General features: G+C 42.5%; 1 protein-coding gene across 5 annotated transcripts in view; it reads left to right on the top strand.

Annotated features, from left to right (window-relative positions):
* The window catches only part of Acer2 (alkaline ceramidase 2), a 55,550-nt gene that overhangs the window by 9,308 nt on the left and 20,892 nt on the right, over positions 1–25,350 (top strand). For 3 of the 5 annotated variants that reach the window (XR_012440428.1, XR_012440427.1, XM_074051730.1), the window contains exons 4-5: positions 7,277–7,414; positions 15,481–15,618. Coding sequence is in view for 3 of the 5 variants with exons in the window: in XM_074051730.1 (XP_073907831.1) it covers positions 7,277–7,414; positions 15,481–15,618 (276 nt within the window). In the remaining 2 variants the exon portion in view is untranslated. Of the gene's footprint in view, positions 1–7,276; positions 7,415–15,480; positions 15,619–20,670; positions 24,941–25,350 lie in introns of those variants that run through there. The other 2 variants (XM_020182414.2, XM_020182415.2) reach the window with 2 other exon arrangements.

The raw sequence follows: 25,350 nt of genomic DNA, 5'->3' as shown, positions 1-25,350 counted from the left end.
AAAAGAAGAAAGTTTAATAATGCTTGAGGAAGAATTTATGCAATGTTAGGAACAAAAAGCCTCCTTGGGGGAGGAATTTCCGGATGGTAGTTCAAAGACCTTTGATTTCCTATTAGAATTATTTCCTTGAGTATAATCCAGTTCCACTGTTTTTATACATGTGAAGTAGAATCCACACTGACTCTTCATTCTTGGCGCCACAGAGCTATTTTTTAGTTCTTTTAGATTGTATCTTTTTTTTTTTTTGCCTCTGATCTCTCTCTCTCTCTCTTTCTCTCTCTGTCTCTCTCTCTTACTCACTCACTCGCTCACTTGCATGTATTTCCAAGCAGGAAAGCCAGAATTTGAGGAGGAAATACATTTCAATAAACTTCAAGTTATTGTAGTTTATAGTTACTCAGTAAATGTTTTTGAACACTGATTTTGTCCTATGCCTTTTTCTAAACACTGAGGTATAGCAGTAAACAGAACAGCAGGGTTTCTCTAGTGAGCTCCTTCTAAAGTCGGAGAGATTGCAAATAAACCAATAATGCAGTGTTGGAGTGTGATAAGGGTGTGTTGAAAACAAAGCTGGTAAGGGCCTAGCAGTAACTTGGGGTGTTGATTTAGAGTTTGGTGAGAGAAACCCTTTTGAAGAGCTCTGTGAGGTCTGTTGCTGTCTGAAGGCTCAGAAGAAGTCAGCCTAATAAAGATGAGAAATGTCCCCAAAACTCATTACTCACATATTTCTCTGCTGGACACTGTTTTATCAAAATATATACAGAATATAGATAAATGGTTTAAAAATATGGATACAATGAAGCAAACATGAAAAGAATTCATGACAGTGTTTCTAGTACTTTGAAAAGGAGGGAGAACTATGCACTCCTAGAGACCCAGGCAGGGCTGGGGACATGGCTCAGGTGGGAGAACAGTTGCCTAGCAAGTGTGAGGCCGTGAGTTCAACCCCCAGTACTGCAAAACAAAAAAAGACGAAAGCTGTTCTCATGGGCCTGAGGTGGAGGAGTGTCTGAAAAAAAAAAAAAAAACTAGCTGCAAAAAAAATACTAGCTACAAAGAGCACATGGTAGAATTGTGTATGTGTGTGATGTACTAGTTTTAGAATTAATGACCTCAACTCTTTTTGAATGTGTTTGTACGTGCACAAACTTGCCTGGGAGGATGAGGACACCAACCTGCTGCCATTGACTTTTAAAAAATTGTTTTGGTGGCATTGGGGTTTGAACTCAGGGCCTCATGCAGGCACTCTACTACTTGAGCTGCTCTGCCAGCCCCACTTCTATCTTTAATCTGAACTGGTTGAGGCTTTTCTTTTTTTTTTTTTTCCACAAGGAGCATATGTTAATTTTGTTTTTAATATGAAAATGTTATGTTTAAATGAGGTAGGGAGAAAACAGACTTTTCATAGATTAACTATACAGTCTTTGTACTATTTGATTAAATAGTTTTATCTCTGAGTTTCACCTGTCAAATATAAATTCCCCTAAGAAAGTTATTTGTCAAAAAACAAGAATGAGACAAGTTCATGGTTCTCTGTCTTGCCGAGGCCTTTTAAGTAGCAGAAGAAGTATGCTTTAGTTTTTCTTTTTTTGTGCTGGGGACTGAAACCAGGGACTTGTACGTGCTGTGTGTGTGCTGTACTGCTGAGCTACACCCCTAGCCTCAGAAAGTAAGCTTTGAAATGTGGCCAGATTGCTTTGGGGCATCTGCAGTTTCTAGTCTTGCTCTTTGGTATCCTGCTCAGCTTTGGGAGAAGGCTAGGTAGAGGTGGAGAGCATGATGTAGTGTCCTGAGGTAGTTTTGCAGGCAGGGACTTTTTGACTCTGTCTGAAAAGCAAACCATTTGGCTTTTGGCTTTTCCTGCCATCTTGCCATGGGCCAACCAGTCACCTCTGTCCTTTCTCTGAGCCTGGTGTGTGTTAAGTTGAGAGCTAAGGAATCACTTTCCCTTAGAACTCCTCTTTCAAGTCCTTGGATCCAAGTGAGAAAGTGAAGCAAAGGGAATAAAGCCTTATTTATTTGTTTGTGGCCTTCTGGAGGCCTGGTTTGAAATTCTTAGTGACAGATTTTATTGTGTTAATTATAGAAAACCTTTTCCCTTTCTTGTTTCTTGGAAGTAGGAGTGGGAGAATGTTGTCATGATATATTTTTAGACTATCCATATTCTGTATATATTTTGATAAAGCAGTGTTCTACAGAGAAATATGTGAATAATGCATTCTGGGACAGTTCTTCTTCATTTACCAACCTTAATGATGAAAAATATTTGAGAAGGAGATGTCTGAGACTTTTCTGTCACTAGCACCCTGCAGCATTTCCCTGGGCAAGATGTGAAGATTGACTGCTTTGTCCTCAGTGTGGGGAGAGTCCTTGAAGACCACCTTGCTCTGGAGCCTGGGATTGAATTCTAGCTTTACACAGAGCTTATCCACTGTATCACTCTATCTCACCTGTAAACTTGGGTAAATAATAATACTCACCCCAGGGTTATTCGAGATGATTCTGCAGAGCACTTAGCACTGTACTAAAGCACCATGGTCAGTTCTCAGTCAGTTAGCTCTCATTGCTACCAATGGCTCAGAGAGAAGAGTTCTGCTTAGGATTTCAAATTGAGGGAGAGAATGGGCATTGAGAATTTTAATGAGCAAAGAAAAAATGCTACATGTTAAGGGAAAAGTAATAAGAATCTCACCCTGTCTGTCCTTCAATTTTCTAGTGATGGGGAAGGTAAGAAGTGAAACCTCCTTGTGTGGGTTTCATATGACATGGGATGGTTGGCAGTTCTGTGATGCAAGCAGCTCGTTAGATTTAAGAATTCATATCAATACCAGGCTTTCTGTAGATCAAGGATTGTCTGATGAGGCTGCCTGAACTTACTAGATGTTAACATTTATCTCACACCTGCATTTATTTTATTTTATTTTATTTTGGTGATCTAGACTTCTTTAGAATATTACTAACACATATTAAGAGTAGTTCCAGTGTGAGGTTTGTGGCGAAGAGAAAGTAGAATAAGTAGGGTGGCTAACTGAGTTGGATCAGACAGACTTTGAATCACAATCCACTTTTTTTTTTCAAAAGCTCTGGGACTTCCATTGCTTATATGTATGGTAGAAATAATGAAAATAGCTACCTTGTGGGATCAGAAATAAATGAGAGTGGTGTTGGGGGTTATAGCTCAGTGGTAAAGTGCTTACCTAGCATGTGGGATGCCTGACTTTGATACCCAGCACTTCTGGGGGGTGAAGGAGGGGACAAGGGAGAAAGAGAGAGAGAGAGAGAGAGAGAGAGAGAGAGAGAGAGAGAGAGAGAGAGAGAGAGAGAGAGAGAGAGGAGAGAGAGAGATAGTATGGTGCTTCATACAGAATAAGGACTCATTGGTGCTAGAAGTTATCATGAACAGCTAAGCTAGACAAGTGTGTAGAAGATAAGGATATCTAGTTCAGTAGAGAAATTATTAATTTCATTATGTCACTAGGGTATGACTGGTGGGTTAAAAAAAAAGACTTCCTTTTGTGTTGCTTCGAATGGCCTAGGAATCTTCAGGACATACACTCAGCTATTGATGATCATTAATAATTTTTAGATGTTTTTGTTTTGAGATGTATGGTTATAGGCCAATTGCATTTACTTCCTAAATCATTTATTCTGATGTGTTTCTACAAAATCTAAGGATGGCCCTCACTTTAAAACCCACTTCAGGGCTGGTAGAATGGATCAGATGGTAGAATACTTGCCTAGCAAGCTCAAGGCCCTGACTTCAAACCTCAGTACCACCCCCAAAATAATAGTAATAATAAAAAGACCAACTTCATGTTTTGAATCTCGAATGCAAGGAAGCAGCTGGGATGCACACATCCTAGTACACTTGCTGGGTGATATAGGGCCAATATCTAAAATTCTCTGGGCCTTCGTTCCTCATTTATAAAACAACTGGTTGGACTAACCTGTGAGCTGTCTCCAGGCACCAAGTGTGTGAACACCAAGGGCTGGCTGTTCTGATGGGTTATGTTCTGGTCCTAACATGTAGTTTAAAGTAGTGAATCCTAACCAGGGACATTTCCGTCTGTTTAGGGCCATCTGGGAAGTTTGTGGGCATGTTCTTGGTGGTCACAAGGATAGCAGATTTTATCATCCACAAATTCCATTTCATTTCAGCAGAGTAAAGGTACACTGCCAATTATGTCTTAAAAAAGGGGACACACTCGGCTGGCAGAGCGGCTCAAGTGGTAGAACACCTGCCCAGCAAGCATGAGGCCTTGGGTTCAAACCCCACTGCTACCAAAAACAAAAACATAAAAACAAAACAAAATAAAAAGCCATAATAGAAGGGGCACAGTAGGGCCTGACAAAGGTTGAAAACCCCTCCATTTTTTTTGTTTGTTTTGGAAACCCCTGCTTTATAGGGGTTCACTGTGGAGCTATTACAGTTCTGACAGGCTAATATTTGGGACCTACTTGAAATCATCTTCCTAGCCTTGAGGTGCTTGGGTGGGGTGAGTTTCTTTTTTCAGTGTCTTTTTTCAGAGAGATGGAATGATCTGGTGGTTCTGATAGCAGCTGGAGCAGGGTTTATTACTAGAATATTATTATAATGACATTGGGTTACTAGATTTTGGTTGGAGAATATGGGAAGAAGGGCTACTAAGGGTTCCCTGACGTGTGTTCCAGCGTGAGACCATATTGGCTAGAAAGTTGAAAACAGGACCAGAGAGTGTGGGAGGGGTTGCCTGTCATCAAAATTTAGAAAACACCCTGTCAGGGCCCCTAATTCCTGGAAATTTCTAGCTTTCTTGTACCGTGGGCATGCTGTGCTGGTTGGCTTTCTGCTGGTCGGGTGACCTCTGTTTACTTCTGCTGGTTGCAGAGTTATGTGTTCACAGGATGTCCTTGTCGGCCAGCACATTCCTCCACGCCCTCTGGATCCAGTGTGCAGGTGCCTGTGCGTGTGGGTGTGGTGGGGTGATTGTGGATAGGTTCCTAAAAGCAAGCATGTGCCTTTCAACTACTTGGCAGTGCCATATGGACCCTTTGGGGACTGCAACACCAGCTCAGTATGATTGTCCCTGAGACTATGACAGTGCCAGTCATAATATTATCACTAAGATAGTATTTGCTCTCAAAACCATGGTACAGAAGATTGTAATAATAGATTTTATTAGCATATAACATGTGGCAGGCACTGTGTGAAGTGCACTAATGTTCACAAGAATGTCATGGGTGCTGGTGCTTTATGAAGAGTGACATTATTGCCAAAGGTCCCGCTGTTACTAAAGAGTGGGGACAAGATTCGAACACACATCTGACCACCCAAAACTCTTGTGCTTTTAATCATTCTAGCTGTCTTTCTAACCTAGCCTGAATCCTAAATCAGGGGGTATAAGGAAGTAATAGGTGTTGGAAATTTCTGATTATATGTTTATCCAATGGAAAAATAAATACGTAAAATATTTTTTTAAAAAAGAAAAGAGGGCTGGTGGAGTGGCTCGAGCAGTAAGAGCACCTGCCCAACAAGTGTGAGACTCTTAAGTTCAAACCCCAGTGCCACCAAAAAAGAAAATAACTAAATAAATAAAGGAAAAAAGTTTAGAATGTAGTCTAAAGAGACAAAAAGGTGAAACGTGCGCAGAAAACGAATGGACAAAGGGGTTTGGTGGGAAGGTGAAGAAATACATGTAAATGACATTAAAGAAAGAAAGGAGAGAGAATGGAGTAGCAACAAACCGCCCAAAAGGCCTAAGAGCCTTGCCATGTCAGAGCCTTAGACCCAGTGACAGAGTTGTTGTGGGTCCCCAGGGCTGCGCGTCGTGGCCATGGGTTGTCACTGTCAGGCTGCAGCAGGCAGAAGCTGAGGAAAGTGGCCAAGGCTAGGAGGCAATTCTTTCTCCTGGGGATTTGCGGCCTGGATCCTTTCCTGTTATCCTTTTTCCTCTGCTGGAAGTTCATAGCTCCAGTGCCTGCTCATTCCAGTCAGAAAGCTGGCAGCTCGATAATGATTTCCTGTGCCTTAATGATAAATAACATTCCTATTTAAGAGACAAATTTGTATTTTGAAGGTTCAGTGCCCTTTGATTTCTTTATAATAGGATTTCATTCAAATTAGTTTCCTAACAGTGACCTGTTCCAGGGCTCATGGCCAAAGCAAATCCTGCAAATGAGGAATAACAGAAACTTCAGGAAAATCATGTGCTCCTCGATTGAAGTCAAGGATGAGGCCTTAGAGATCTAGCCCAGGCTTTTTCTCTTTATAGATTGGAAAATGGAGTCCCCAGGAGAGAAGGAGTGTGTCCAGGCTCACGTCGCCACTCTGGCACTTTCTACTGAAATGACCTCCACTGAAGAGTGTGAGCAGAGTGGCAGTGATTTTTCAGAAATTTGTCAAGACAAATTCTAGTGCTTGATAGAATTGTAAGTTATCAGTAGATATTGATACTATTAGAATTTTTTCACAAAACTTCTAGTTTTGTGTGCTGGACAGATAGGACATTTTTTTCTTTTGAACTAGAAAGTCTTATACTTTATTAATGGTCTCTGCTTTTTTCTTTTTTCCTTTTTTTTTTTTTGGTAGCACGGGGTTTGAACTCAGGGTCTCATGCCTACTAGGCAGGTATTTTATCATTTGAGCCATTCTGTTAGGTCTTTTTTGTGTTGGGTTTTTTTGAGATCGGGTCTCTCGAACTATTTGCTCAGGCTGGCTTTGAACCAGAATCCTTCTGATGTCTGTCTCTTTAGTAACTAGGATTACAGGCACCTGGGCCTCTGCTTTTCTTATATTTAAAAGAACAGTCATGTGTGTTCACCTGGTGGAGCCGGGGTTGGCAGACTATGTGCCGTGGACCTGATGGGTCCTGTTTTTGCACGTCGTTTTATTGGTACACAATACCCATTCATTCATTTATCTTCTACCATGGTGGAGATGAGTAGCCATGGTCCAGAAACCTTAGACTCCCAGCACCTAAAGTACTATCTGACCGTTTGCAGAAAGTGTTTGTCAGACCCTGCTGTTGTTCATCTGAAAAAATACAGAAAATACAGGGAGGCGATTATCACTATCTCACCCCCACAAACTTAGGTTGGCTCAGGTTTTGCCATCCTCATGGTGGAATATTTTGAAACTCTCTGATTCTTTCCTAAGAGCAGATTCCTACAAGCAGAACTTCTGGGCCAGGGGGTGTGACTCTTTAGACTCTTGGTGTTAGTGCACGAATAGCAGTCGATACAGTAAGCAAACAAGCAAGCTTTCATAACGGATTCGCTTTTGCTCCCACTGCTTCAGGGGTAGGTTCAAGGCAGTGGTCTGCGTCCTGTCTGCAGTCACGACATGCCTGGCGTTTGTCAAGCCCGCCATCAACAACATCTCTTTGATGACCCTGGGGGTTCCATGCACTGCGCTGCTCATCGCGGAGCTGAAGAGGTGGGTGCCATCATTCCTGTCACCCATCAGGCTTGTCCCTGTGATGGGAGCACTCAGCTCTGGGCCCCTGCTGCCCTCCAGCTTGTGTGAGTGACAGATTGGAACAGGTTTGGTTCATGTGTGGCTGACTCACTTTCAGAAGAAGCTGCTGTTTAGTGGATCTTGGGGAACAAAAGCTACTCATCAGGAATATCTCAGTGCCTTCACCCAGCTCTACACTAACTTCTGTAGAAAGGAGAATAGATTATTTGTCCATGCGATGGGAATAAGGAGAATAGAGAAGTCCTAAGGAGGCCGTTCCTGCAGAGGAAGGAGAGGAGGGGTCAGGGAAAATCAGTTTCTCCACATAAGGAAACGGAAACTTTCTGCAGACTGTTGATGGGGACACTTTCTCTGAGGCTCAGTGTCGCCAAGAGCTTTGTTTACTAGCGGAAGCATTTTCCTTTGAGGAGTTGTATACCCAGAGTTCAGGCTGACACCCAGAAACGTCTTCCATTCACAACTGTCTTCCAGCCACTCCTGAAATACACATAAGCACTGCCCTTATTTTAATATTTAACATTTGAGTTATTCTCCCAGTCACTTCAAGAATGCATTTTAACTCATGCTTTCCTCATTGTTATGACATTGTCTCTCTCTCTCTCTCTCTCTCTCTCTCTCTCTCTTTTCTTTTCTCAGCACTGGGGTTTGAACTCAAGACCTCACACTTCTACGCAGGTACTCTACCACTTGAGCACTCCACAAACACTTATTGGTGATGGGTTTTTTGAGACAGGGTCAATTTACCAGGGCTGGCTTTGAACCATGTCCTTGATCTCTGCCTCGTGGGTAGTCAGGAATACAGGTGTGAAAGGTTTATGTTTTTTTTTGAAACAAACTCAGGCTGGCCTTGAACTCTCTCTACATAGCCCCAGGCTGGCCTCTAACTTGCAATCTTCCTGCTCTGCCTCCCAAGGACTGGGATTACAAGCATGTACCACCACACCTAGCAAGTATATTAATTCATTTCAGCCTTAATCTGTTTCCCTTGGTGTGATAGCTGCTCTGTGTCATGTGTTAAGTCAGTTTTCCCTCTTCCTTATTTACAGAGGAGATATACATTTATTTCCAATTGATTTGCTTTCCAGGGTTGTTTTGATCATCAGCAGTCACAGTCAAGGTCAGAGGTGGCTGGAGAGGTTTTTCAACTTACTGACTGGCAGCTGAAGGATGTTGTCAGGTCTCCTTCAGTTGGCTTTTCTGAGTAGCCTTTAAGGACAGGGGCTGTTTTATAAACAGGCAAAAGTTAGTCCTAGAAGAATAACTATGACAGTGAGTCCTGTGAGCAGAAAACCAGATAACCGAGTAAATAACAAAGTGTTCAGTCCGTAGTCTCTATTTTTTTTTTTTGTGGTACTGGAGTTTGAACTCAGGGCCTTACACCTGCTAGACAGGTGCTCTACCACTTGGCCACTCCACCAGTCCTTTTTGCTTTAGGTTATTATTCAGATAAGGGCTCACATTTTTGTTCAGGACAGCTTCAGACTATGTTACTCCTACCTATACTGTCTTTGTAGCTGGGATTATAGACATGAACCACCACACTAGGCTTGTTTATTGAGATGAGAATCTCGTTAACTTTTTTTGTGGGCTGGCCTTGAACCTCCATCCTTCTGATATCTGTCTCCTGCATAGCTGGGATTACAGGCATGAGCCACTGTGCCTGGCTTCTAGGCAGGCACTCTACCACTTGAGCCACATCCCAGCCCATGCCTGGTTTCTAAGGACTGTAAAACAAAACAAAACAAAACAAAACAAAACATGTGAGGGGTCTTGGGTTTGATTCAGCACCAATAAATAAGTACATTTCACTTTCTACTTCTTTACATATGGCATAAGCTTTGTTACTCACTTGCTGTACAGTGCTTATTGCATCTTTACTGAGTGCCTGCGGTTTTCCAGGAGACTCCCAGGAATCAGGCAGGAAGTGCATTTGCAAGTTCAGTGTTTTTGATTTGGGAAGTCTAGGATGGGAGTGTGGGTACCAGTGGATTTAAAAATCTCAAAAGCCTGGTTACCTGGAACTGGTGTGTGAGGATATAGCGAGCCTTCTGTTTGGAGCTTTGGAAAAATTACAAAACTAGACTGCCTTAACAGGTGAACAACTCTGTCTTTTGTGGTACTGGAGATGGCATTTGGGGCCTTGTGCTTGCTTGCTAAGCTTGCTACCACTTGAGCCACTCTGCCAGCCCATAACAACCCCGAATGTATTAAAGTACACTGAGCAGCACACTTTAAATGGGTGAATTTGATAGAATGTGAAATACACCTTTATAAAGCTATAAAGAAACCCTCAAGAACCCGCCCTACTGATTCTATCTGGCTTCAAAGTTTTGATCCCTTGCCTCAGCCTCTGTAGTGCTGAGATTACAGGTGTGTACTACCATGTCGGTTTAACAACATGTTTTAGACTATAATTTTGTTTAAAACATAGCTTAAGAAAAGGGAAAATATTTTAAGTTCATAAGACCTAACACAGTAAATGGGGGAGACAAGTGGTTAGGGCAGATTATTATAATCTTTGTAAATAATTACAAAATAAGCAATTTCTGTTCCATGCTTAAAATCTATTATCTTGGAGCTAGGTGCCAGTGGCTCACACCTATAATCGCAGCTATTTGCGAGGCTGAAATCGGGAGGATTGAGGGTCAAGGCCAGGCTGGGCAAATAGTTCTTGAGACCCCATCTCTAAAATAACCAGAGTAAAACGGACTGGAGGCGTGGCTCAAGCAGTAGAGTGACTGCTTTGTAAGCACCAAGCCCTGAGTTCAAATCCCAGCCTTAGTCCCCACCCCAAAAAAATCTGCCTTGGAAAAGCTAGCCATTGCTCCAGCTAATGTGCTGTCATGGTCACATTAGTACTTTGTGGTGTCAAAGGACGGGTCCTCCCTTCCATCTTGGGTCCCTTTCGATTTTCCCCTCCACTCTCCTGTACACACGTCAGTCCTGTGAGTTGTCTGTTGTGTCATCTCTCCCTCTCTTAATGAGTCCTTCCCATCAGCCTCCAAACACACTGGTCTTTCCCATTCTCCAGCCCCCAGCCTGGACTCTGTCCACATTCATCTCCAACAGCGCCCTCTGTTCCTTGTGGCATCACAGCCAAACTTCTTTCTAAGCTGTCTCCGTCCCTCACATCACTTCTCATTACTCTTCAAGCCACTCTGGGCTGGTTTTGTCCCCACTTTATGTCCCGAGCCCCTCTTGGTATATTGCTCATCCAGTGATCATTGTTCAGTCCTATCACTGTGTCATTCTCTCAGGTGGTTTGCACAATGAACCCTCTTCCCATCACCCTCAACCTGTCCTTTCGGGTGGCTCCTGTGAGCCTGCAGCCTTCTTGTTTCCAGTCGTTCCTGTAGACACCTTTTCCACACAGCTTTTGCACACAGAGATCCCTTGTGCTGTCTGCTTGCTATGGTCGGAATGTTTGTGTGCCCCCAAATTTATATATTGAAACCTAATCACCAAGGTGACAGTATTAGGAGGTGGGGACTAGGAGGAGGCCACATGAATGGGATTAGTGCCTTTGTGAAGGAGGCCCATGGGAGGGTACAGTGGGAGGGCGCCATCTGGGAGCATGAGGGCCTCATTAGACACTGCACCCGAAGGTGCCTTGATCTTGGATTTCCTAGCCTCCAGAACTGTGAGAAGTAACTGTTTGTTGTTTATAAGCCGCTCAGTCCCTGGTGTTTCATTATAGCAGCCTGAACAGACTAAGACATGCTCTTCTTCAGTATTTCCTCTTGAAAGAGTCACCTCCTTCTGTGGCTTTAACACTGTGCCTATGCAGATGACTTCTAAATTTATGTCTCTAATCCAGCCCTTCCTTTGACTCTGCCAGTGTCTGTCTAGTTGCCTATGTGACTTCCAATTCCACGTGTCATAGGCTTCCAACACCAGGCTTCTTACCTGCTTTCCTACCGATGGTTCATGGAGCTTTATTTTTTTTGCAGTACTAGGGTTTGAACTCAGGGCCTACACCTTGAACTACTCCACCAGCCCGTGTTTTTTGTGATGGGGTTTTTTTTCTGAGATAAGGTCTTACGTACTGTTTGCCTAGGCTGGCTTCAACCCACAATCCTCCTGATCTCTGCCTCCTGAGGAGCTATGATTAAGGGCGTGAGCCACTGGTACCCAGCTGGTTCATGAATCTTCCTAACACCTCCAGCAACAGTAAGTAGGAGTGTCTTTTACCCAGGTGCTCAAGCCGAAAACGTGGCTCCCTCTTCCTTCTCTGGTTACATTTTTCTGTAGCATTATACATTACACTTATCTAGCATCATGTCACATCCTTGACATGTCCCTGCCTGGTCCACATGATGCTCCCTTACAACTGTCCACAGCCGTTCTGTCTTCCGTGTTTTTAGGTGGGTCAGCTCCCTCCAGCCCCTGGGCTCCGGCTCACACACCCCCCTCCTGACTTCCTGCTTGGTTCACTGCTGTCATCTCCTGTATAGCACTCATCCCAACCATAATTAGAAAGTTATTTGTGTTGCTGTTTTATTCAACATATGCTTGACGTTGACCCTGCCTGGGCAGGGAGGAGGTTTCTCTGTTCACAGCTTTGTCCTAGCAAGGAAAAGGAAAGATGGTTTTTTTTCTCTTGCATTGATAAAATTCCCAGACAAGAGGGTGCCCTTGTCGCTGTGTGCATTTCCTTCTGGCATCTTCCCTGTTTGTCCTCAGTGTAGTGTGTAACGTCTAAACCAAATATTTTCATGACCCCTGCCTTTGTGCAGGGAGTATGGAGGAAGGTCTGCTTTTTAGCTTTCTGTTTCTCTTTAGTCTTCACTCCTAAAGTGTATATCTAGGCTTCTCACAGTTTCTTTGTCCTTCCTGAACCTTCCTCACACTATGGGAAAATGAAAGTTTATTCTGATTTGGGGTCATGACCTGACATTTACCGAAACTTGTGATACTAAGTCATGTTGCCAAAAAACTCAGCTGCATTTAAAATATTTTAAAATATACTTTTTTTCTAATTAGAAGAGTAATTTTACTGTTAAGAAAAACCTCAACAATGCAATAAAGGATCAATAAGAGAAAAATAGTAGACATTCCTCTCAGATTTTTTTTTACCCTGAAGTAGGAACCTATTGTATATATTTTTGTTGTGTGTTTGTTGTTTAAACCTAACTACACATTGATATTTTGATACACATTCTAAAAATGTGACTAAAACCTAACAGAGCCCAGGTTTGGGCAAGCCCCAAGTGCAAGTGAGCCTGGCCATTTCCTAGCAGGACCTGTTCCTTCTGGACACTGATGAACGACCTGGGCCTCTCACTCTGTGTGGACTTTACTCCTGCTGCTGCATGCCAGTCTTGCTCTGTCCTGGCCCTCATTGTGACAATTGCCTGACATTCTGCTCTCATTGTCAACCCCCCCCCCCCGCCACATCTCCAGTAGACTGTACTTAGTTCCTGAAGCCAAATTTTCTACATTTAATTCCATCCATGTTCTTGGAGCCTCTTGGACCGGTCTAATTGTCTGTGTATTTGTTGATATTAATTCTTGTCAGTTTTAATTTACGTTTTTAAAATGAAAGGCAATGGGCCTATTTATTTTGCCTTCTTCATGGACTCTTGAGGATTTGATACCCAATCCATATTGTTACTGTTCTAAATTTTTTTTAACAATGCTTCCTTGTGTAGCACAGGCTGGCCTTGAACTTGTGATCTTCCTGCCTTAACTTCCAGAATGTTGGGATTACAAGGTGTGCACTACTAGACCTGTATTTTTTTTCTGCCTAACTCACTAGAGTCCAATTAAATTGTCCTTGTATTTCATAATTCTGTCTATTCATTCAGCAAGAATTTATTTGATACTGAGTATACACTGGTGAATAAAACAGGTATAGTTCTTATTATTGTTAGTTTTTTGAATATTATGCAAATAGTTACACAAATGAATACATAATTTTGTTTTTATTTATTTTTATTATTGTACTGGGGGTGCAATGTGACAGCTACAAAAGTTCTAACAATATATCACAGTTGAATTCACCCCCTCCATTATTCATTCTCTTTTACCTGCTTCCCTAAATACTTAATTTTAACTTGTGATAAGTGTTGTGAAGGAAAATGGCAGTACACCATGAAAGACTGCAATAGGAAGACATCGCCATTAGAGGGTGCTAGAGTGTCAGACTCCTCTGACATTTCCTATTCAAGAGATAAGGTTGAGTCCAGAAGAGAAGCTGCACCCACGGGAATAGCTCTTGGAAGAGGAAACAGTGCTTGGAAACCAGGTTTTTCCCGGTAGAATATGGTGAAGAGAAGGGGAAAATGGAAATTGTTTACTTCTTTGTTTTAGTCACTGGGTAGGATTGGGGTCTGACATAAGTTTGTATTTCAAATGCCTCCAGTGCTGCAAGCTTGGTTGCTGGCCTGAGGCACGATTGGGCAGTGGTAGAACCTTTAGGATGTGGGGGTCTCATGGAAGGGAATTAGGTCATATAGGATAATGCCCTTGAGGGGGAACGTGGTGCCCCAGCAGCTCCCGTCTGTCTCTGCTCCTTGACCACCAGGACATATGCAGCTTTGCTTTGCCTTGTGCTCCCTGCCTTGCCACACGTTCAAAGGCAGGAGTGCCAAATGACCAGGGCCTGAAACCTCTGAACCCATGAGCCAAAATTAGTCTTTCCTCCTCTTAAGGTGCTTAGCTCAGGTATCTTGTCAGAACAACAGAAAGCTGACTAACTAGTTTCTCTACACTGTGGACCTCTGAATTGTTCTTTCAAAACAGTTTTCAAAGGACACATTTAGCGCCTTCCCACCCCCAAGAGGGTATGTTGGCTTGTTTTTTAAGCAGGTCTTTTTAATCTGCTCTCTTGCCCTACTTTCACTGAAGTTTTTGCTTTTGTTTCTATGAGGCAACTGGGAAAGACACTAGCAAATCAGATTTTTTTTTTCTTGTAGTACTGGGATTTGAACTTCAGGTCCTACACTTTGAGCCGCTCCACCAGCCCATGTTTTTTGTGAAAGGTTTCTTCCAGATAGGGTCTTTGCATACTGTTTGCCTGGGCTGGCTTTGAACTGTAATCCTCCTGATCTCTGCCTCCTGAGTAGCTAGGATTACAGGTGTGAACCACTGGTGCCCAGCCCACAAATCAGGTTTTTGCCAGCTCCTATTTGTTCAACAAATATGAATTAAGCTTTTCCTTGGTTGCAGTTGTTGCACTGGACTCTGGGCCCCCTAAGAGACCTTGACTGACCCAGGAGTGATACACTGACAGAATGAGACCCTGAGGGAAATTAATGTCTCTGGGCATTCCTCCCCAGAAACGAAATTACCCGCTGTAGGAGTAATTCCATAACAAGGAAAGAAAAAAACCATTGACATTTGCTATGAACTGTTAGGATTTGTTTCAGAACATTTTGTCCCAGTGTTAAGAACTCATTCCTTCATTCACCTAATATTAAGAGGCTTCCCTGTGTCTAGTGCTGTTCCAGGTGCTGGGGACATAGCAGTGAATACATTAGTGGGGCACACAGACTGTGAACAAATAGATAATAAAACAGTGGGTATCAGCGGGGACATAACCACTACAGGGAAAATTAAAGGAGGGAAGGAGGGCAGAGAGAAGGTTGCTTATTGGGGTGACAGCTGTGGCAATTATTAAAACTGTGCTATTATTAAAAATAATAGATCAGGAAAGGGGTACTAAGTGATGTTTCAGTGAGGACACGAAGATGGTGGATATCTGGGGAAAGAGCACCCTGGCAGAGGGAAAGCCATGCCAAGGTCCTACTCAGGATAAGGCCTGAGATGTTTGAGGAACAGCACAGATCCAGCTGTGGCTTGAGCAAAGGGGTAGCCAGTGGGGGAATGGCTTGGGAGCCATGTGTGCACAGCTGACGTTCACATAGATAAGACTGCAGAGCGACTGTATGTTGGGTAGGAACTCTAGTGCCAGAACTCATGGTGATGAGAGGAACCAGTCAGGAAGACAGGGGAGAAGTGGCCAGCAAGGTAGGTAGAAACCAGGACTGATGGCAAGTTGCTCTCTGCCTCCCCTCCCACAGGTGTGACAATGTCCGTGTGTTTAAACTGGGCCTCTTCTCGGGCCTCTGGTGGACCCTTGCCCTCTTCTGCTGGATCAGTGACCGAGCCTTCTGTGAGCTGTTGTCCTCCTTCCACTTTCCCTACTTGCACTGCGTGTGGTAAGTTAGGCCCTGCTCCTGTGGAGTTGGCTGGGAGACAGAGGTGTATGTGCTTGGGCTGGGTGCTCCCTGAAAGGTGCACAGGTGGACTTAGGGGACAGCACAGGGCACAGAGCCAAGCATGCCTCCCTCCTCACATCTATTGTTAGATATTTCAGTGGCAACAGAAAGCATTGTAAAAAGTGGAATTGGCTCCAGGGAGCAGGTTTAGCCTGAACAAAAAGACCCAGTTGTTATACTTCAGTCTCTCACTGCTAACTCTGTAGTTAAAGCACAAAGGAGCCTGAAAATAGTCTGCAACCTGAGCTCTGGCTAGATGGGGGGAAAACAGAGGGGAGCTGGGGACAGGTGTGATGTGATGGTCCTCAGAAGGAACCTTGTCTTCCGGGTCTGAGTGGCCAGGTGAAAGCACAGGCCTCACAGGTCCTCTAGGGACAGTCTCACCTGTTCTTGTTACAGGTAGAGACAAAGACCAGAGAACTAAAATAGGTGTTCAACATCCCCTGCCTGTTTATGTAAAAACAACCTTGGAGTTGAGTAATAGGGAATTGGAGCATCTCTATTTTGGGAAGGTTAGCTAAGAGACGAGAAAAAAGAAAAAAAAGCATATTAGAAAACTGTGTGCCAACTCTACACCCAGAAAGCTGAGGGGGAAAGGGGAGTGGCTTTCCTTCTAGAACTGCTTCAGGTCCAAGCCCAGGGTAATCTTTCCTTCTCTTGTGCTCCCAGACTGCTGATCGCAAAAGATGACAAGGAGCCAGAGCAGGTGGCTCCTCTTTGGCTACCTTGTGTCCCTGGTAATTGAGAGCATGGGGGTGGGATGGTGGTGGTAGGAGTAGATTTAGGGTTGAGGACTTGGCAGCTTTGTTAGATCTAGATTTAAAAGCTTAACCTGTCTCTGCACGTGGCTTCAAGATAACCACTTTGAAAGGCTTGTCTTAAATTCCCTTGCACAAATGAACTTGAACTTGCATGTATACACCATGTGACCCAACCTATGCTAAATTTAAGTCTTGGAACATCCAGAACAGTATGCGAAAGACAAGACAAAACAAAAACAGCACATGTTGGGATCTTCAGTTGTAGATCCATTGCCTGAAATTTCTTAGATTTAACTTCAACTCATGCTAGTGAATTTATACACTTTATACATTTGAGTTAGAATTTACATATCATAAAATGCACAGATTTTAACTGTACACTTTGAGTCTGAGAAACTTACACATCCGTGTACATATGACCTCATTCAAGGTGTTGTACGGTTTTATCCGTAAAAGTCCCTTGTCATGCTAGGGATTACAGTAAAATTCAAAATTTAGATTATGTGAAAACTGACTCAAACTTATTTTGTTTCTAAATTTGATGTGCTGTCTGCTTTTTTTCAAAATTGAACCTTCTTTTCCTCCCGGTTGTAAAGTAATGTACTTATTTATTTATTTATTCTTTCGTCTGTTTATGTTTATTTATTTGTTTTTTGATATGCTTTTTTATTTTATTTATTTTATTTTTGCAGTACTGGGGTTTGAACTCAGGGCCTACATCTTGAGCCACTTTTTTTTTTTTTTGAGACAGGGTCTCTTGGAACTATTTGCCTGGGCTGGCTTTGAACCTCGATCCTGCTGATCTCTGCCTCTGAGTAGCTAGGATTACAGGTGTGAGCCACCTGTGCGTGGTGATACACTTTTTTAAATAACAAATTTAAACAACATAGTAGTATAGAAAGTGGGCATCATAGTTCTGCCCCTCCTCAGAAAAGATAATTGTTCACAGTCTGAAATACTTCCTTCCAGATTTTACAGTACTTACGCATGTATTTCTCTCCTACTTACTGATTTTTTAAAATGCTTTTTATCTTCAATTGACACATAACAATTGTACATATTTAAGGAGTATGATGTGACATTTTAATACTTGTATATAATGTGTAATGATCAGATCAAGATAATTGGCATATCTGGGCTGGCAGAGTGGCTAAAGTGGTAGAGTGCCTGCCTAGCAGGTGCAAGGTCCTGGGTTCAAACCCCAGTACTACCAAAAGATAAATAAATAAATGAATAAAAGAAGAGGAAAACAAGATAATTGGCATGTCTATTACCTCAGACATGTCATTTTTTTCTGTTGGGAACTTTCAGAATTTTCTCTAGCCTGGTGCCGGTGGCCCATGCCTGTAATCCTAGTTACTCAGGAGGCAGAGATCAGGAGGATTGCGGTTCCAAGCCAACCCAGACAAACAGTCTGTGAGACCTTATCTGGAAAGCCCATCACAAAAATAGGGTTGGTGGAGTGGCTCAAGGTATAGGCCCTGAGTTCAAACCCCAGCACTGCAAAAAAAAAAAAAATTCTGTTAACTAGCTATTTTCAAATATTCAGTTAATCATTATCAACAAACTATAGAACAATAGAAGCTATAGAACACAACAAAAATACACTAACAAAAAAAGGAAAAGAACAAGAGAAAAAGAAAAAAAAGTTTTTTCTTTCTATCCAACTGCACCCCTAAACACACATCTTTCTGTTTTTTTTTTTTTTGTTGTTGTTGTTTTTTAAAACAAGCTGGGTGCTGGTGTCTTATGTCTGTAATCCTAGCTACTTGTGAGGCTGAAATCAGGAGGATGGCAGTGAGGCCAACCTGGGCAAATAGTTTGTAAGACCCTATCTCTAAAATAACCAGAGCAAAGTGGATTGGAGGAGTGGCTCAAGCAGTAGAGTTCCTGCTTTGCAAGCTGAAGCCCCGAGTTCAAGTCCCAGTCCCACCTATCTATACGTGATGCAGACTAATTCGGATGCAGATTGGATACTCAGCTTCCTTCCAGTTTTTCCCTTTTGCAAACTGTGTACTAAGTGATGCTAGGCATGGCGCCTAGGGCCTCATGTGTGCTAGGCACATGCTCTGCCACTTCTGCCACCAAGCTGCACCCCTTGCCCAATTAGCACATTTTACTAAAGTCTGCAGGAGAGTGCCTTTTCCTCACACATTCACAGACACAGGATATTATTAACTCTGAAGTCTTTGTTAACCTGAATGAAAAAAAATGATTTTCTAAAATTTTCATGTTTTAAAAATCATATTGGGCATCTTTACAAATGTAAATTTGCCATGTTTCCTCTTTTTGAAGTGTGTCTTTTAATTTTCTTTGTGTTCTCCATGGGTTATTTCTATTTTACAAGTTATATTTGGCACCTACTGCCTTTCACATAGCAAGCAGCCAATCATCACTGCCTCCATAACTGTGTACCATTTATTATGCAAACCTGCAATATTTTTCAAAAGCACAAAGAACAATATATCAGGCCCCCAAAAGGCAACACCCAGCTTCTGAAATGCACTTATTAACAGGAGGCTATGTCTTATTTATACCATACCACCCACGCTTCACCCTATCCTGATTATTTTATTTTATTTTTTGATGGTACTGGCGTTTGAACTTGGTGTCGTGCTTGCTAGGCAGGTGTCAGGTGCTCTTACCACTTGAGCCACTCCACCAGCTCCATCCTGGTCATTTTAAAGCACATCCCAGACATCATTTGAAATGATGAATTTTTTTAGTGTTCTTTGCAATGGAGTTTTAGTTCTTTGTCACATAGTGCAAATGTTTCCCCTAGCTTCCTGTTTGTCTTTCTGTATATTAATAATATTTTGTGGCATTCTGGTTTTAAACTTTGGTGTTGTCACACCTGTCAGGACTTTTTTTTTTTTTTTTAGGATTTCTGGACCTTGTATCATCTTAAGAAGGGCGTCCCCCACCAAAGATTGTAAAAATATATTTTGGAATTATCTATCTATCCATCATCTATCTATCTAGATGGGGCTGGGGTTTGAACTCAGGGCTTTGCACTTGCAAAGCAGGCATTCTACCACTTGAGTCTCACCTCCAGAACATTTTGCTCTGGTTATTTTGGAGATGGGAGTCTCCCAAACTATTTGTTTGTACTGGCCTTGAACCAAGATCCTCCTGATCTCAGCCTCCCAAGTAAGTAGGATTACAGGCATGAGCCACCAGGGCCCAGTCGGAATGTATTTTATTTTATATTAGGAGGTACTGGTGTTGAACTCAGGCCCTCATGCTTATTGGGCAGGTACTCTGCCACTTGAGCCACTCCACCAGCCCTGTTTCTGTGTAGGGTATTTTCAAGATAGGGTCTCGAGCTACTTGCGCAGGCTGGCCTTGAACAGTTATCTACCTGATCTCTGCCTCCTGAGTAGTGAGAATTACAGGAATGAGCCATGGGTATAAACCACTGGCATCCAGCTGGAATATACTTTAAATCTTTATTGGGAATTAAGTTTCAGTTTAGGATATAAGGAAGCCTAGGCGCCTTTAAATGATCTGTTGCTTGATCAAAATTAGTATTAAAACTTTTTATAGGCATAGTAAATGTAAATTTATTTTTTTTTGATGGTATTAGGGTTTGAATTTAGGGCCTTGCACTTGCTGGGCAGGCGCTCTTACTGCTTGAGTAGTGTGGCTCAAGTGAGAGAGTGCCTGTCTAGCAAGTGTGAGGCCCTGAGCCCTGAGTTGAGAGCCCTGAGTTGAAAACCCTGGCACCACCAAAAAAAAAGGATTTGTCTGAATGCACTGTAATTAACAAAGGCTTATTTCTGTATTTCTATTTGAGGGCATAAACTATCCAACCAGTTGTTAAAGTGAGAAGGCAGGATCCACTCCTGCGTGTTCACTCATTTCCATTTTGATACGTTGCTTTAAATCTTTTGGCCACACACAGTGTTCTTGGTAGAGCCCCAAAGCATTTATGTCTTTGTTCCAGTTATCAGGTGGGACTCTTTTAGAACATTCTAAGACTGGGCTCAAATTGCTCAGGATTTATGGTCCTCCTGCTACCCAGAAATTGGTGGCCATCTCCATACCTTTCTAATTGTAAGCGGCCCTGACCTCTGGTTGTAACAGGAGCTGGGTGGGTTAGCCTGGAGAGGGTTGGGGGACTGGGGCGGGGGGCGGGGGGGGGGGGAGGCGGTGGTGGTGATCAGGGAAACTGCAGGCAGCAGTGTCTTCGCTTGGGTCAGGACAGCTCTCACCTCTGTTTCTGTTGCAGGCACATCCTCATCTGCCTTGCAGCCTACCTGGGCTGTGTGTGCTTTGCCTACTTTGATGCTGCCTCAGAGATCCCTGAGCAAGGCCCGGTCATCAAATTCTGGCCCAGTGAGAAGTGGGCCTTCATCGGTGTCCCCTATGTGTCCCTCCTGTGTGCCCACAAGAAGTCACCAGTCAAGATCACATGACGGCAAGGCAGAGAGGCTGGCTTCTCTGCTTATTTTCTCCTTCATGCACAGGGCTTCATTTGCTAGCAAAGACAGCCAAGGGTTTGAAGAATTGGTGTGGGGTGTGTCTTTTTAAAATTCTCTTCCCTTGTGCTCTCACTAGGGTATCTGTGAACTGCCAGGATTCCACTATTCCTGGGAGAAGTGTCTGTCTTTTCTCAAAGACAGAACGTAGAGGGCTTGAGACAGGAGTAGTTTTCTGAGTTGCTTCCAGGTGCACTGGCTTGTGGGGCTGCATCCTTTGTTTCCATGGCAGAGCAGTCTGGGGCTCTGGCCCCAGAGCAGCCCAGTGCCTCATCCTGGAGAAGGGTGGCCTCTTCAGACCCCACCATTCCCAGTTCTTTCGAGTGGACTCTACTCTTGATAGACAGCCCCTCTGACAGACAAGACTCTGATTCTCTAATGGAAGGTGCCAGAAATTTTTCATTGGGGAAAACACTCCTTCAGTAAAACCAAACAAATGAAACACATGTAGGGTGGCTAAGGAGGCTGGTTTTCACTCACATGTCTCAGCTAACCCAGTCTTCCCATGCATGTGTGAATCCTTTACTACTACCTCTGCTGAGAGAGGGAGACTTAACTTCACAGAGGGCGAAGCTGGTGAGTAAAACCCTCTGGGCCAAAAACTACACTCCATTCTTGAAGATAAGTACAACTTCTTAAACTGTTGACATGGTTTCTATCCCACTTCCCCCAGCTCAGTAGCCTCAAATATAACTGGCCCCTGTAAGATTACCAAAGAACTCTCTTCAATTGTGGTGGGGGTCTTGGTTGGAATTTTGGAGCAAATACACAGTTTCTGAAACTTTTTCTAATTTGAGGCCTCCCAGAATGCAACACTGTTCCAGAAATTACCCTCGAGAATCTCGCTTCTTATTTCTCTGCCATTTCGGGTGGGGATTCTGCTTCATACTCTCACAGTACCAGGTGCTTCCTGTGGTTTCTTAGAGCATCTGACTGCTGGCTTTTTTCACATGCTGGCAATCACTACACACTGATTGGCTGGGGTCACTGGTAGTGGGGTCAATCTGTGGCCTTCTGGGTTTTTCTCACCTAATGTGACACAGGCTACAATAATCTCTCCACTGGGCTAAATGGCAGGCTTCAAGACTGTCCTCAGGGTAGGAGGGCTAGGAACTATGGATCTCAGGGAACTCACTGTAACTCAGGCATCTCCTGCTTTGTAACATTCCATTGTGGGGAGAGGGCAGGAAAGACGATGGACAGGCATCATGTCACTGTCCTAAATATTTAAAGAGAACAGTTTCTAGCATATTCAGGAACTCTTATTCTGATTAAGATTTGTACAAGATCCAGAGTGAAAGGCCAATAAGCAACTTTAATTTAGAATTTAAAAATGAATGAGTTTATTCCTTGATGGTTTTCATGTTATTTTAGCAGCAGAAACCTGTTTGTAGTAAGAAGTGTTTATGGAACCCCAATGTGTAAAATAAGTTGCATTTTATCAAATGTGTCTTCAGGTTAAATTTATAGCATTTACTTAATAATATATCAGGTTGTGAAGATGGAAATTAAAACAAATTGGTGACTTGCAAGATAGAAAAATTTGATATTGAATCAGTGTACATGTTGCCTTACTGTATTTTTAAGGTACATTTAAAATGATTTTGAATTGAATGTTTGTGGAACCTCTAATGTACCTCTCTGAGACCTGTGGTTCATGGAGTAGAACTGCTGTTAAGTCTTCTGGGTTTCAGTCTAAAATTTTTTAAAGGAAAATGGAGCATGCTCTTTTCTGGTTGACCGTACCAGGCATGCATGCTAGCCTCATCTATGCCTCAGTATAAAAATGCTCTAAAGGAGAAGTTTGCTATACTTTAAGCGCAACTGTTTTAGTATGGAAGCATGGATAAGAAAAAGTAGAATGTAGGAAATATTTTTTTGTGTGTTTGCAAGATTTAATTTGTCCTGAAGATTCCTTGGTGACAGGAGCATTGTACTAACAGTCAAAAAGGGACCATTTGTCTTTATCAGGAAAAGTACTTATTCCCTGGGGGGTCTGCTGACACCCCCGATGCCAGCCCCTGGAAGGAGGGATAAAATGTTACTGATGGGTACATTGAATAAGCCTGGAGAAAAGGAATTAAGTGTCCTGACACACAGGGCAGTTCCCTCTGCAGTAAGACAAATGATTAAGATGTCAGAGGTTTTGATAGAAAAGCAGTATGCCCTTCTAGAAACTGGTTCCAAAAAGATGAGAGCTGGGGAAAAAAAAGTTGAATGGAGTATATTTGAGGAGGACAAAACAAAACTCTACTTTTGAACAGAAATAACTATGGCTTGCCAGCATAAATTAGGAGAGTAGAAATTACTGATTTTAATTTCAGTTAGGTTAAGGCATCATTCAGATTGATATCAAAGCACTACCTGATCTTTAAAACAAACATACAAACTACAGAAAAGTTGTAGAAGAAAAAAGGTAACCCATATTTCTCTTGCCCGAGAATGTCCATTGTGAATACTTTGGTATTTGGGTGTATTTCCTCATTTCCTTCTCATCTTTTTCCTAATGTAGTTATAAATAGGCGCCTTTAATGTCGATGGTTTATCGTGTAACTTGAATGGAATCTGAGCACCAGTTGTGTGTACTTCACAAGGAGCAAGTATGGAATGCACTAGAGTTTGGCTGTATACTTGAGTGCTGATCACTGGCTCTCAGACTTACTACTGGATCTTCCCTTTCTATCAAGCCTCACATGAATGGGGCTTAGAGATAATGAACTGAATGCTACTCTTTGACACTGTTTCTGCACTTAGATTAACAAGTTACAGAATACAGGTGTTCAATATGTAACTTCATAGATTTAGATGTGTTCAAATTTTTTTTTAAATAAAGCCTATTTCATTAATGTACAATCAAGAATTTCCATCCCTCCCAGTAGACTTGACATTTAGGAGTTGGGTCATGGCTATGTCACTTAGCATGTTCATCAGATTTTGTTCTGGATAGAATCTGTGTGAGAGCTATACCCAGCAGGAACTGAATTTAGGATAGAAAACCCATTGATGTGATCATTTCCATCTGTGATTCTTGTTTTATAGTGTTTGATGAATATTAGAAAAAGAAATACTTCTTCCCTTTATGATTACATTATTATAAAACAAGCACTTCAGGTGTGTGGGAGTGACAAATCTGCATCCATTTGGTAATGGGCTACAATTTTGGGAACTCTGTGCCTGTCCAATGAAGAGTGCCTAAAACATTTATTCTAGATCAAAGATGTTCTGTTGGGGGACAAAGCTTGATGGTCACCGAACACAGGCTTTGTAAAAATACTGCCACCTATTCTGTTTAATGTTCTCAGGTGTGTAAAAACTCTCACCAGTTCCTTCTGCTTCCCTGAGCCAGGGCCATGGTGAAGGCTCTGGGATTGGGCATTGAGCCTTCCCTGACTTTATCCCTTGGCCTGACTTGGAGCTGTCTCTGGATGTAGCTTGCACAGCCAGGGCCCTTCTCCTAGATTCTTCTCCCCAGCTGGGCTTGAAGCCTTCCTAGCTAGGGCTTGACCTGCGTGCTATTGCTTCAGCTGGTCAGAGAGACATCTTGGACCAGGCTGGGATGCTCAATGGATTTTATAGACATCAGCCTCCTTCAGACTTTAAAAACATGGTCCCTCCTCTAAAGGACTGGTTGTTGTGTCTTTCTCTACATGTTAAACCATATTGAAAGGACATTTTATAGCCACAATATGTCATCAGAGAAAGAGTATTTCCAGACCCGTGCCTTGTTTTCTACTTCATGTGTGCTGTGTAAGGGTGGCGTGCCCACTGGCTGATGCAGCACTAATCTCCATTGCTTTGGGGGTAGTTCAAGGCCTTTTGAAATGGAGCTTTTGCACTTTATGCTTTTTTTGTGAACTGACTATGGTAGCTATGTTTAATAGTGAAGCCGGAAATGACATTTTCTGTGAATAAATATGTATCTACATTTGTATCTATCTCCAAAATGATTTCTGAAGTCAATTTCATGGACTGTAGAGCAAAGCACATTTGCTAATAAACTTGGGTACCTTTGTTACTAAATCAGTGTAGTCATTGTTGCTTTCTTCTCAGAGCTGTGAAATGAATACATTTAAATATCTGTAACCCAAAGAACCAAACAGCAGTTTGCTATTGCAAGTTCTAAATTATGTCAAATGGATATAAAATCTCAAATATAGGTAATAGCTCATTTGTGCTTGGTTTCATCCTGTCACTCAAAGATAGGTCTTGTGGCATTTCATAAAGTAAATGACTTTAGCAGGAGAATCTATTTCTACTTATTTTTCTTAGTTTCATGTGACAGTTTTTGTTGTTAAAGGATTCTTTGGTCATCAGATTTAAAGGACTAAGATGATCACTAATGAAGAATGGGGTAAGCATTACCAGTAAGGATACAGTGGTTCTTTTATACTTTATTTTTGGTTGGTGTGAAGGGACAAGGGGTAACTCTG

Source organism: Castor canadensis, chromosome 13 (assembly GCF_047511655.1).
Source record: "Castor canadensis chromosome 13, mCasCan1.hap1v2, whole genome shotgun sequence".
Classification (NCBI taxonomy): Eukaryota; Metazoa; Chordata; class Mammalia; order Rodentia; family Castoridae; genus Castor; species Castor canadensis.
Note: the sequence above shows the minus strand (reverse complement) of the source record. Positions and strands in the feature narration are given on the sequence as shown.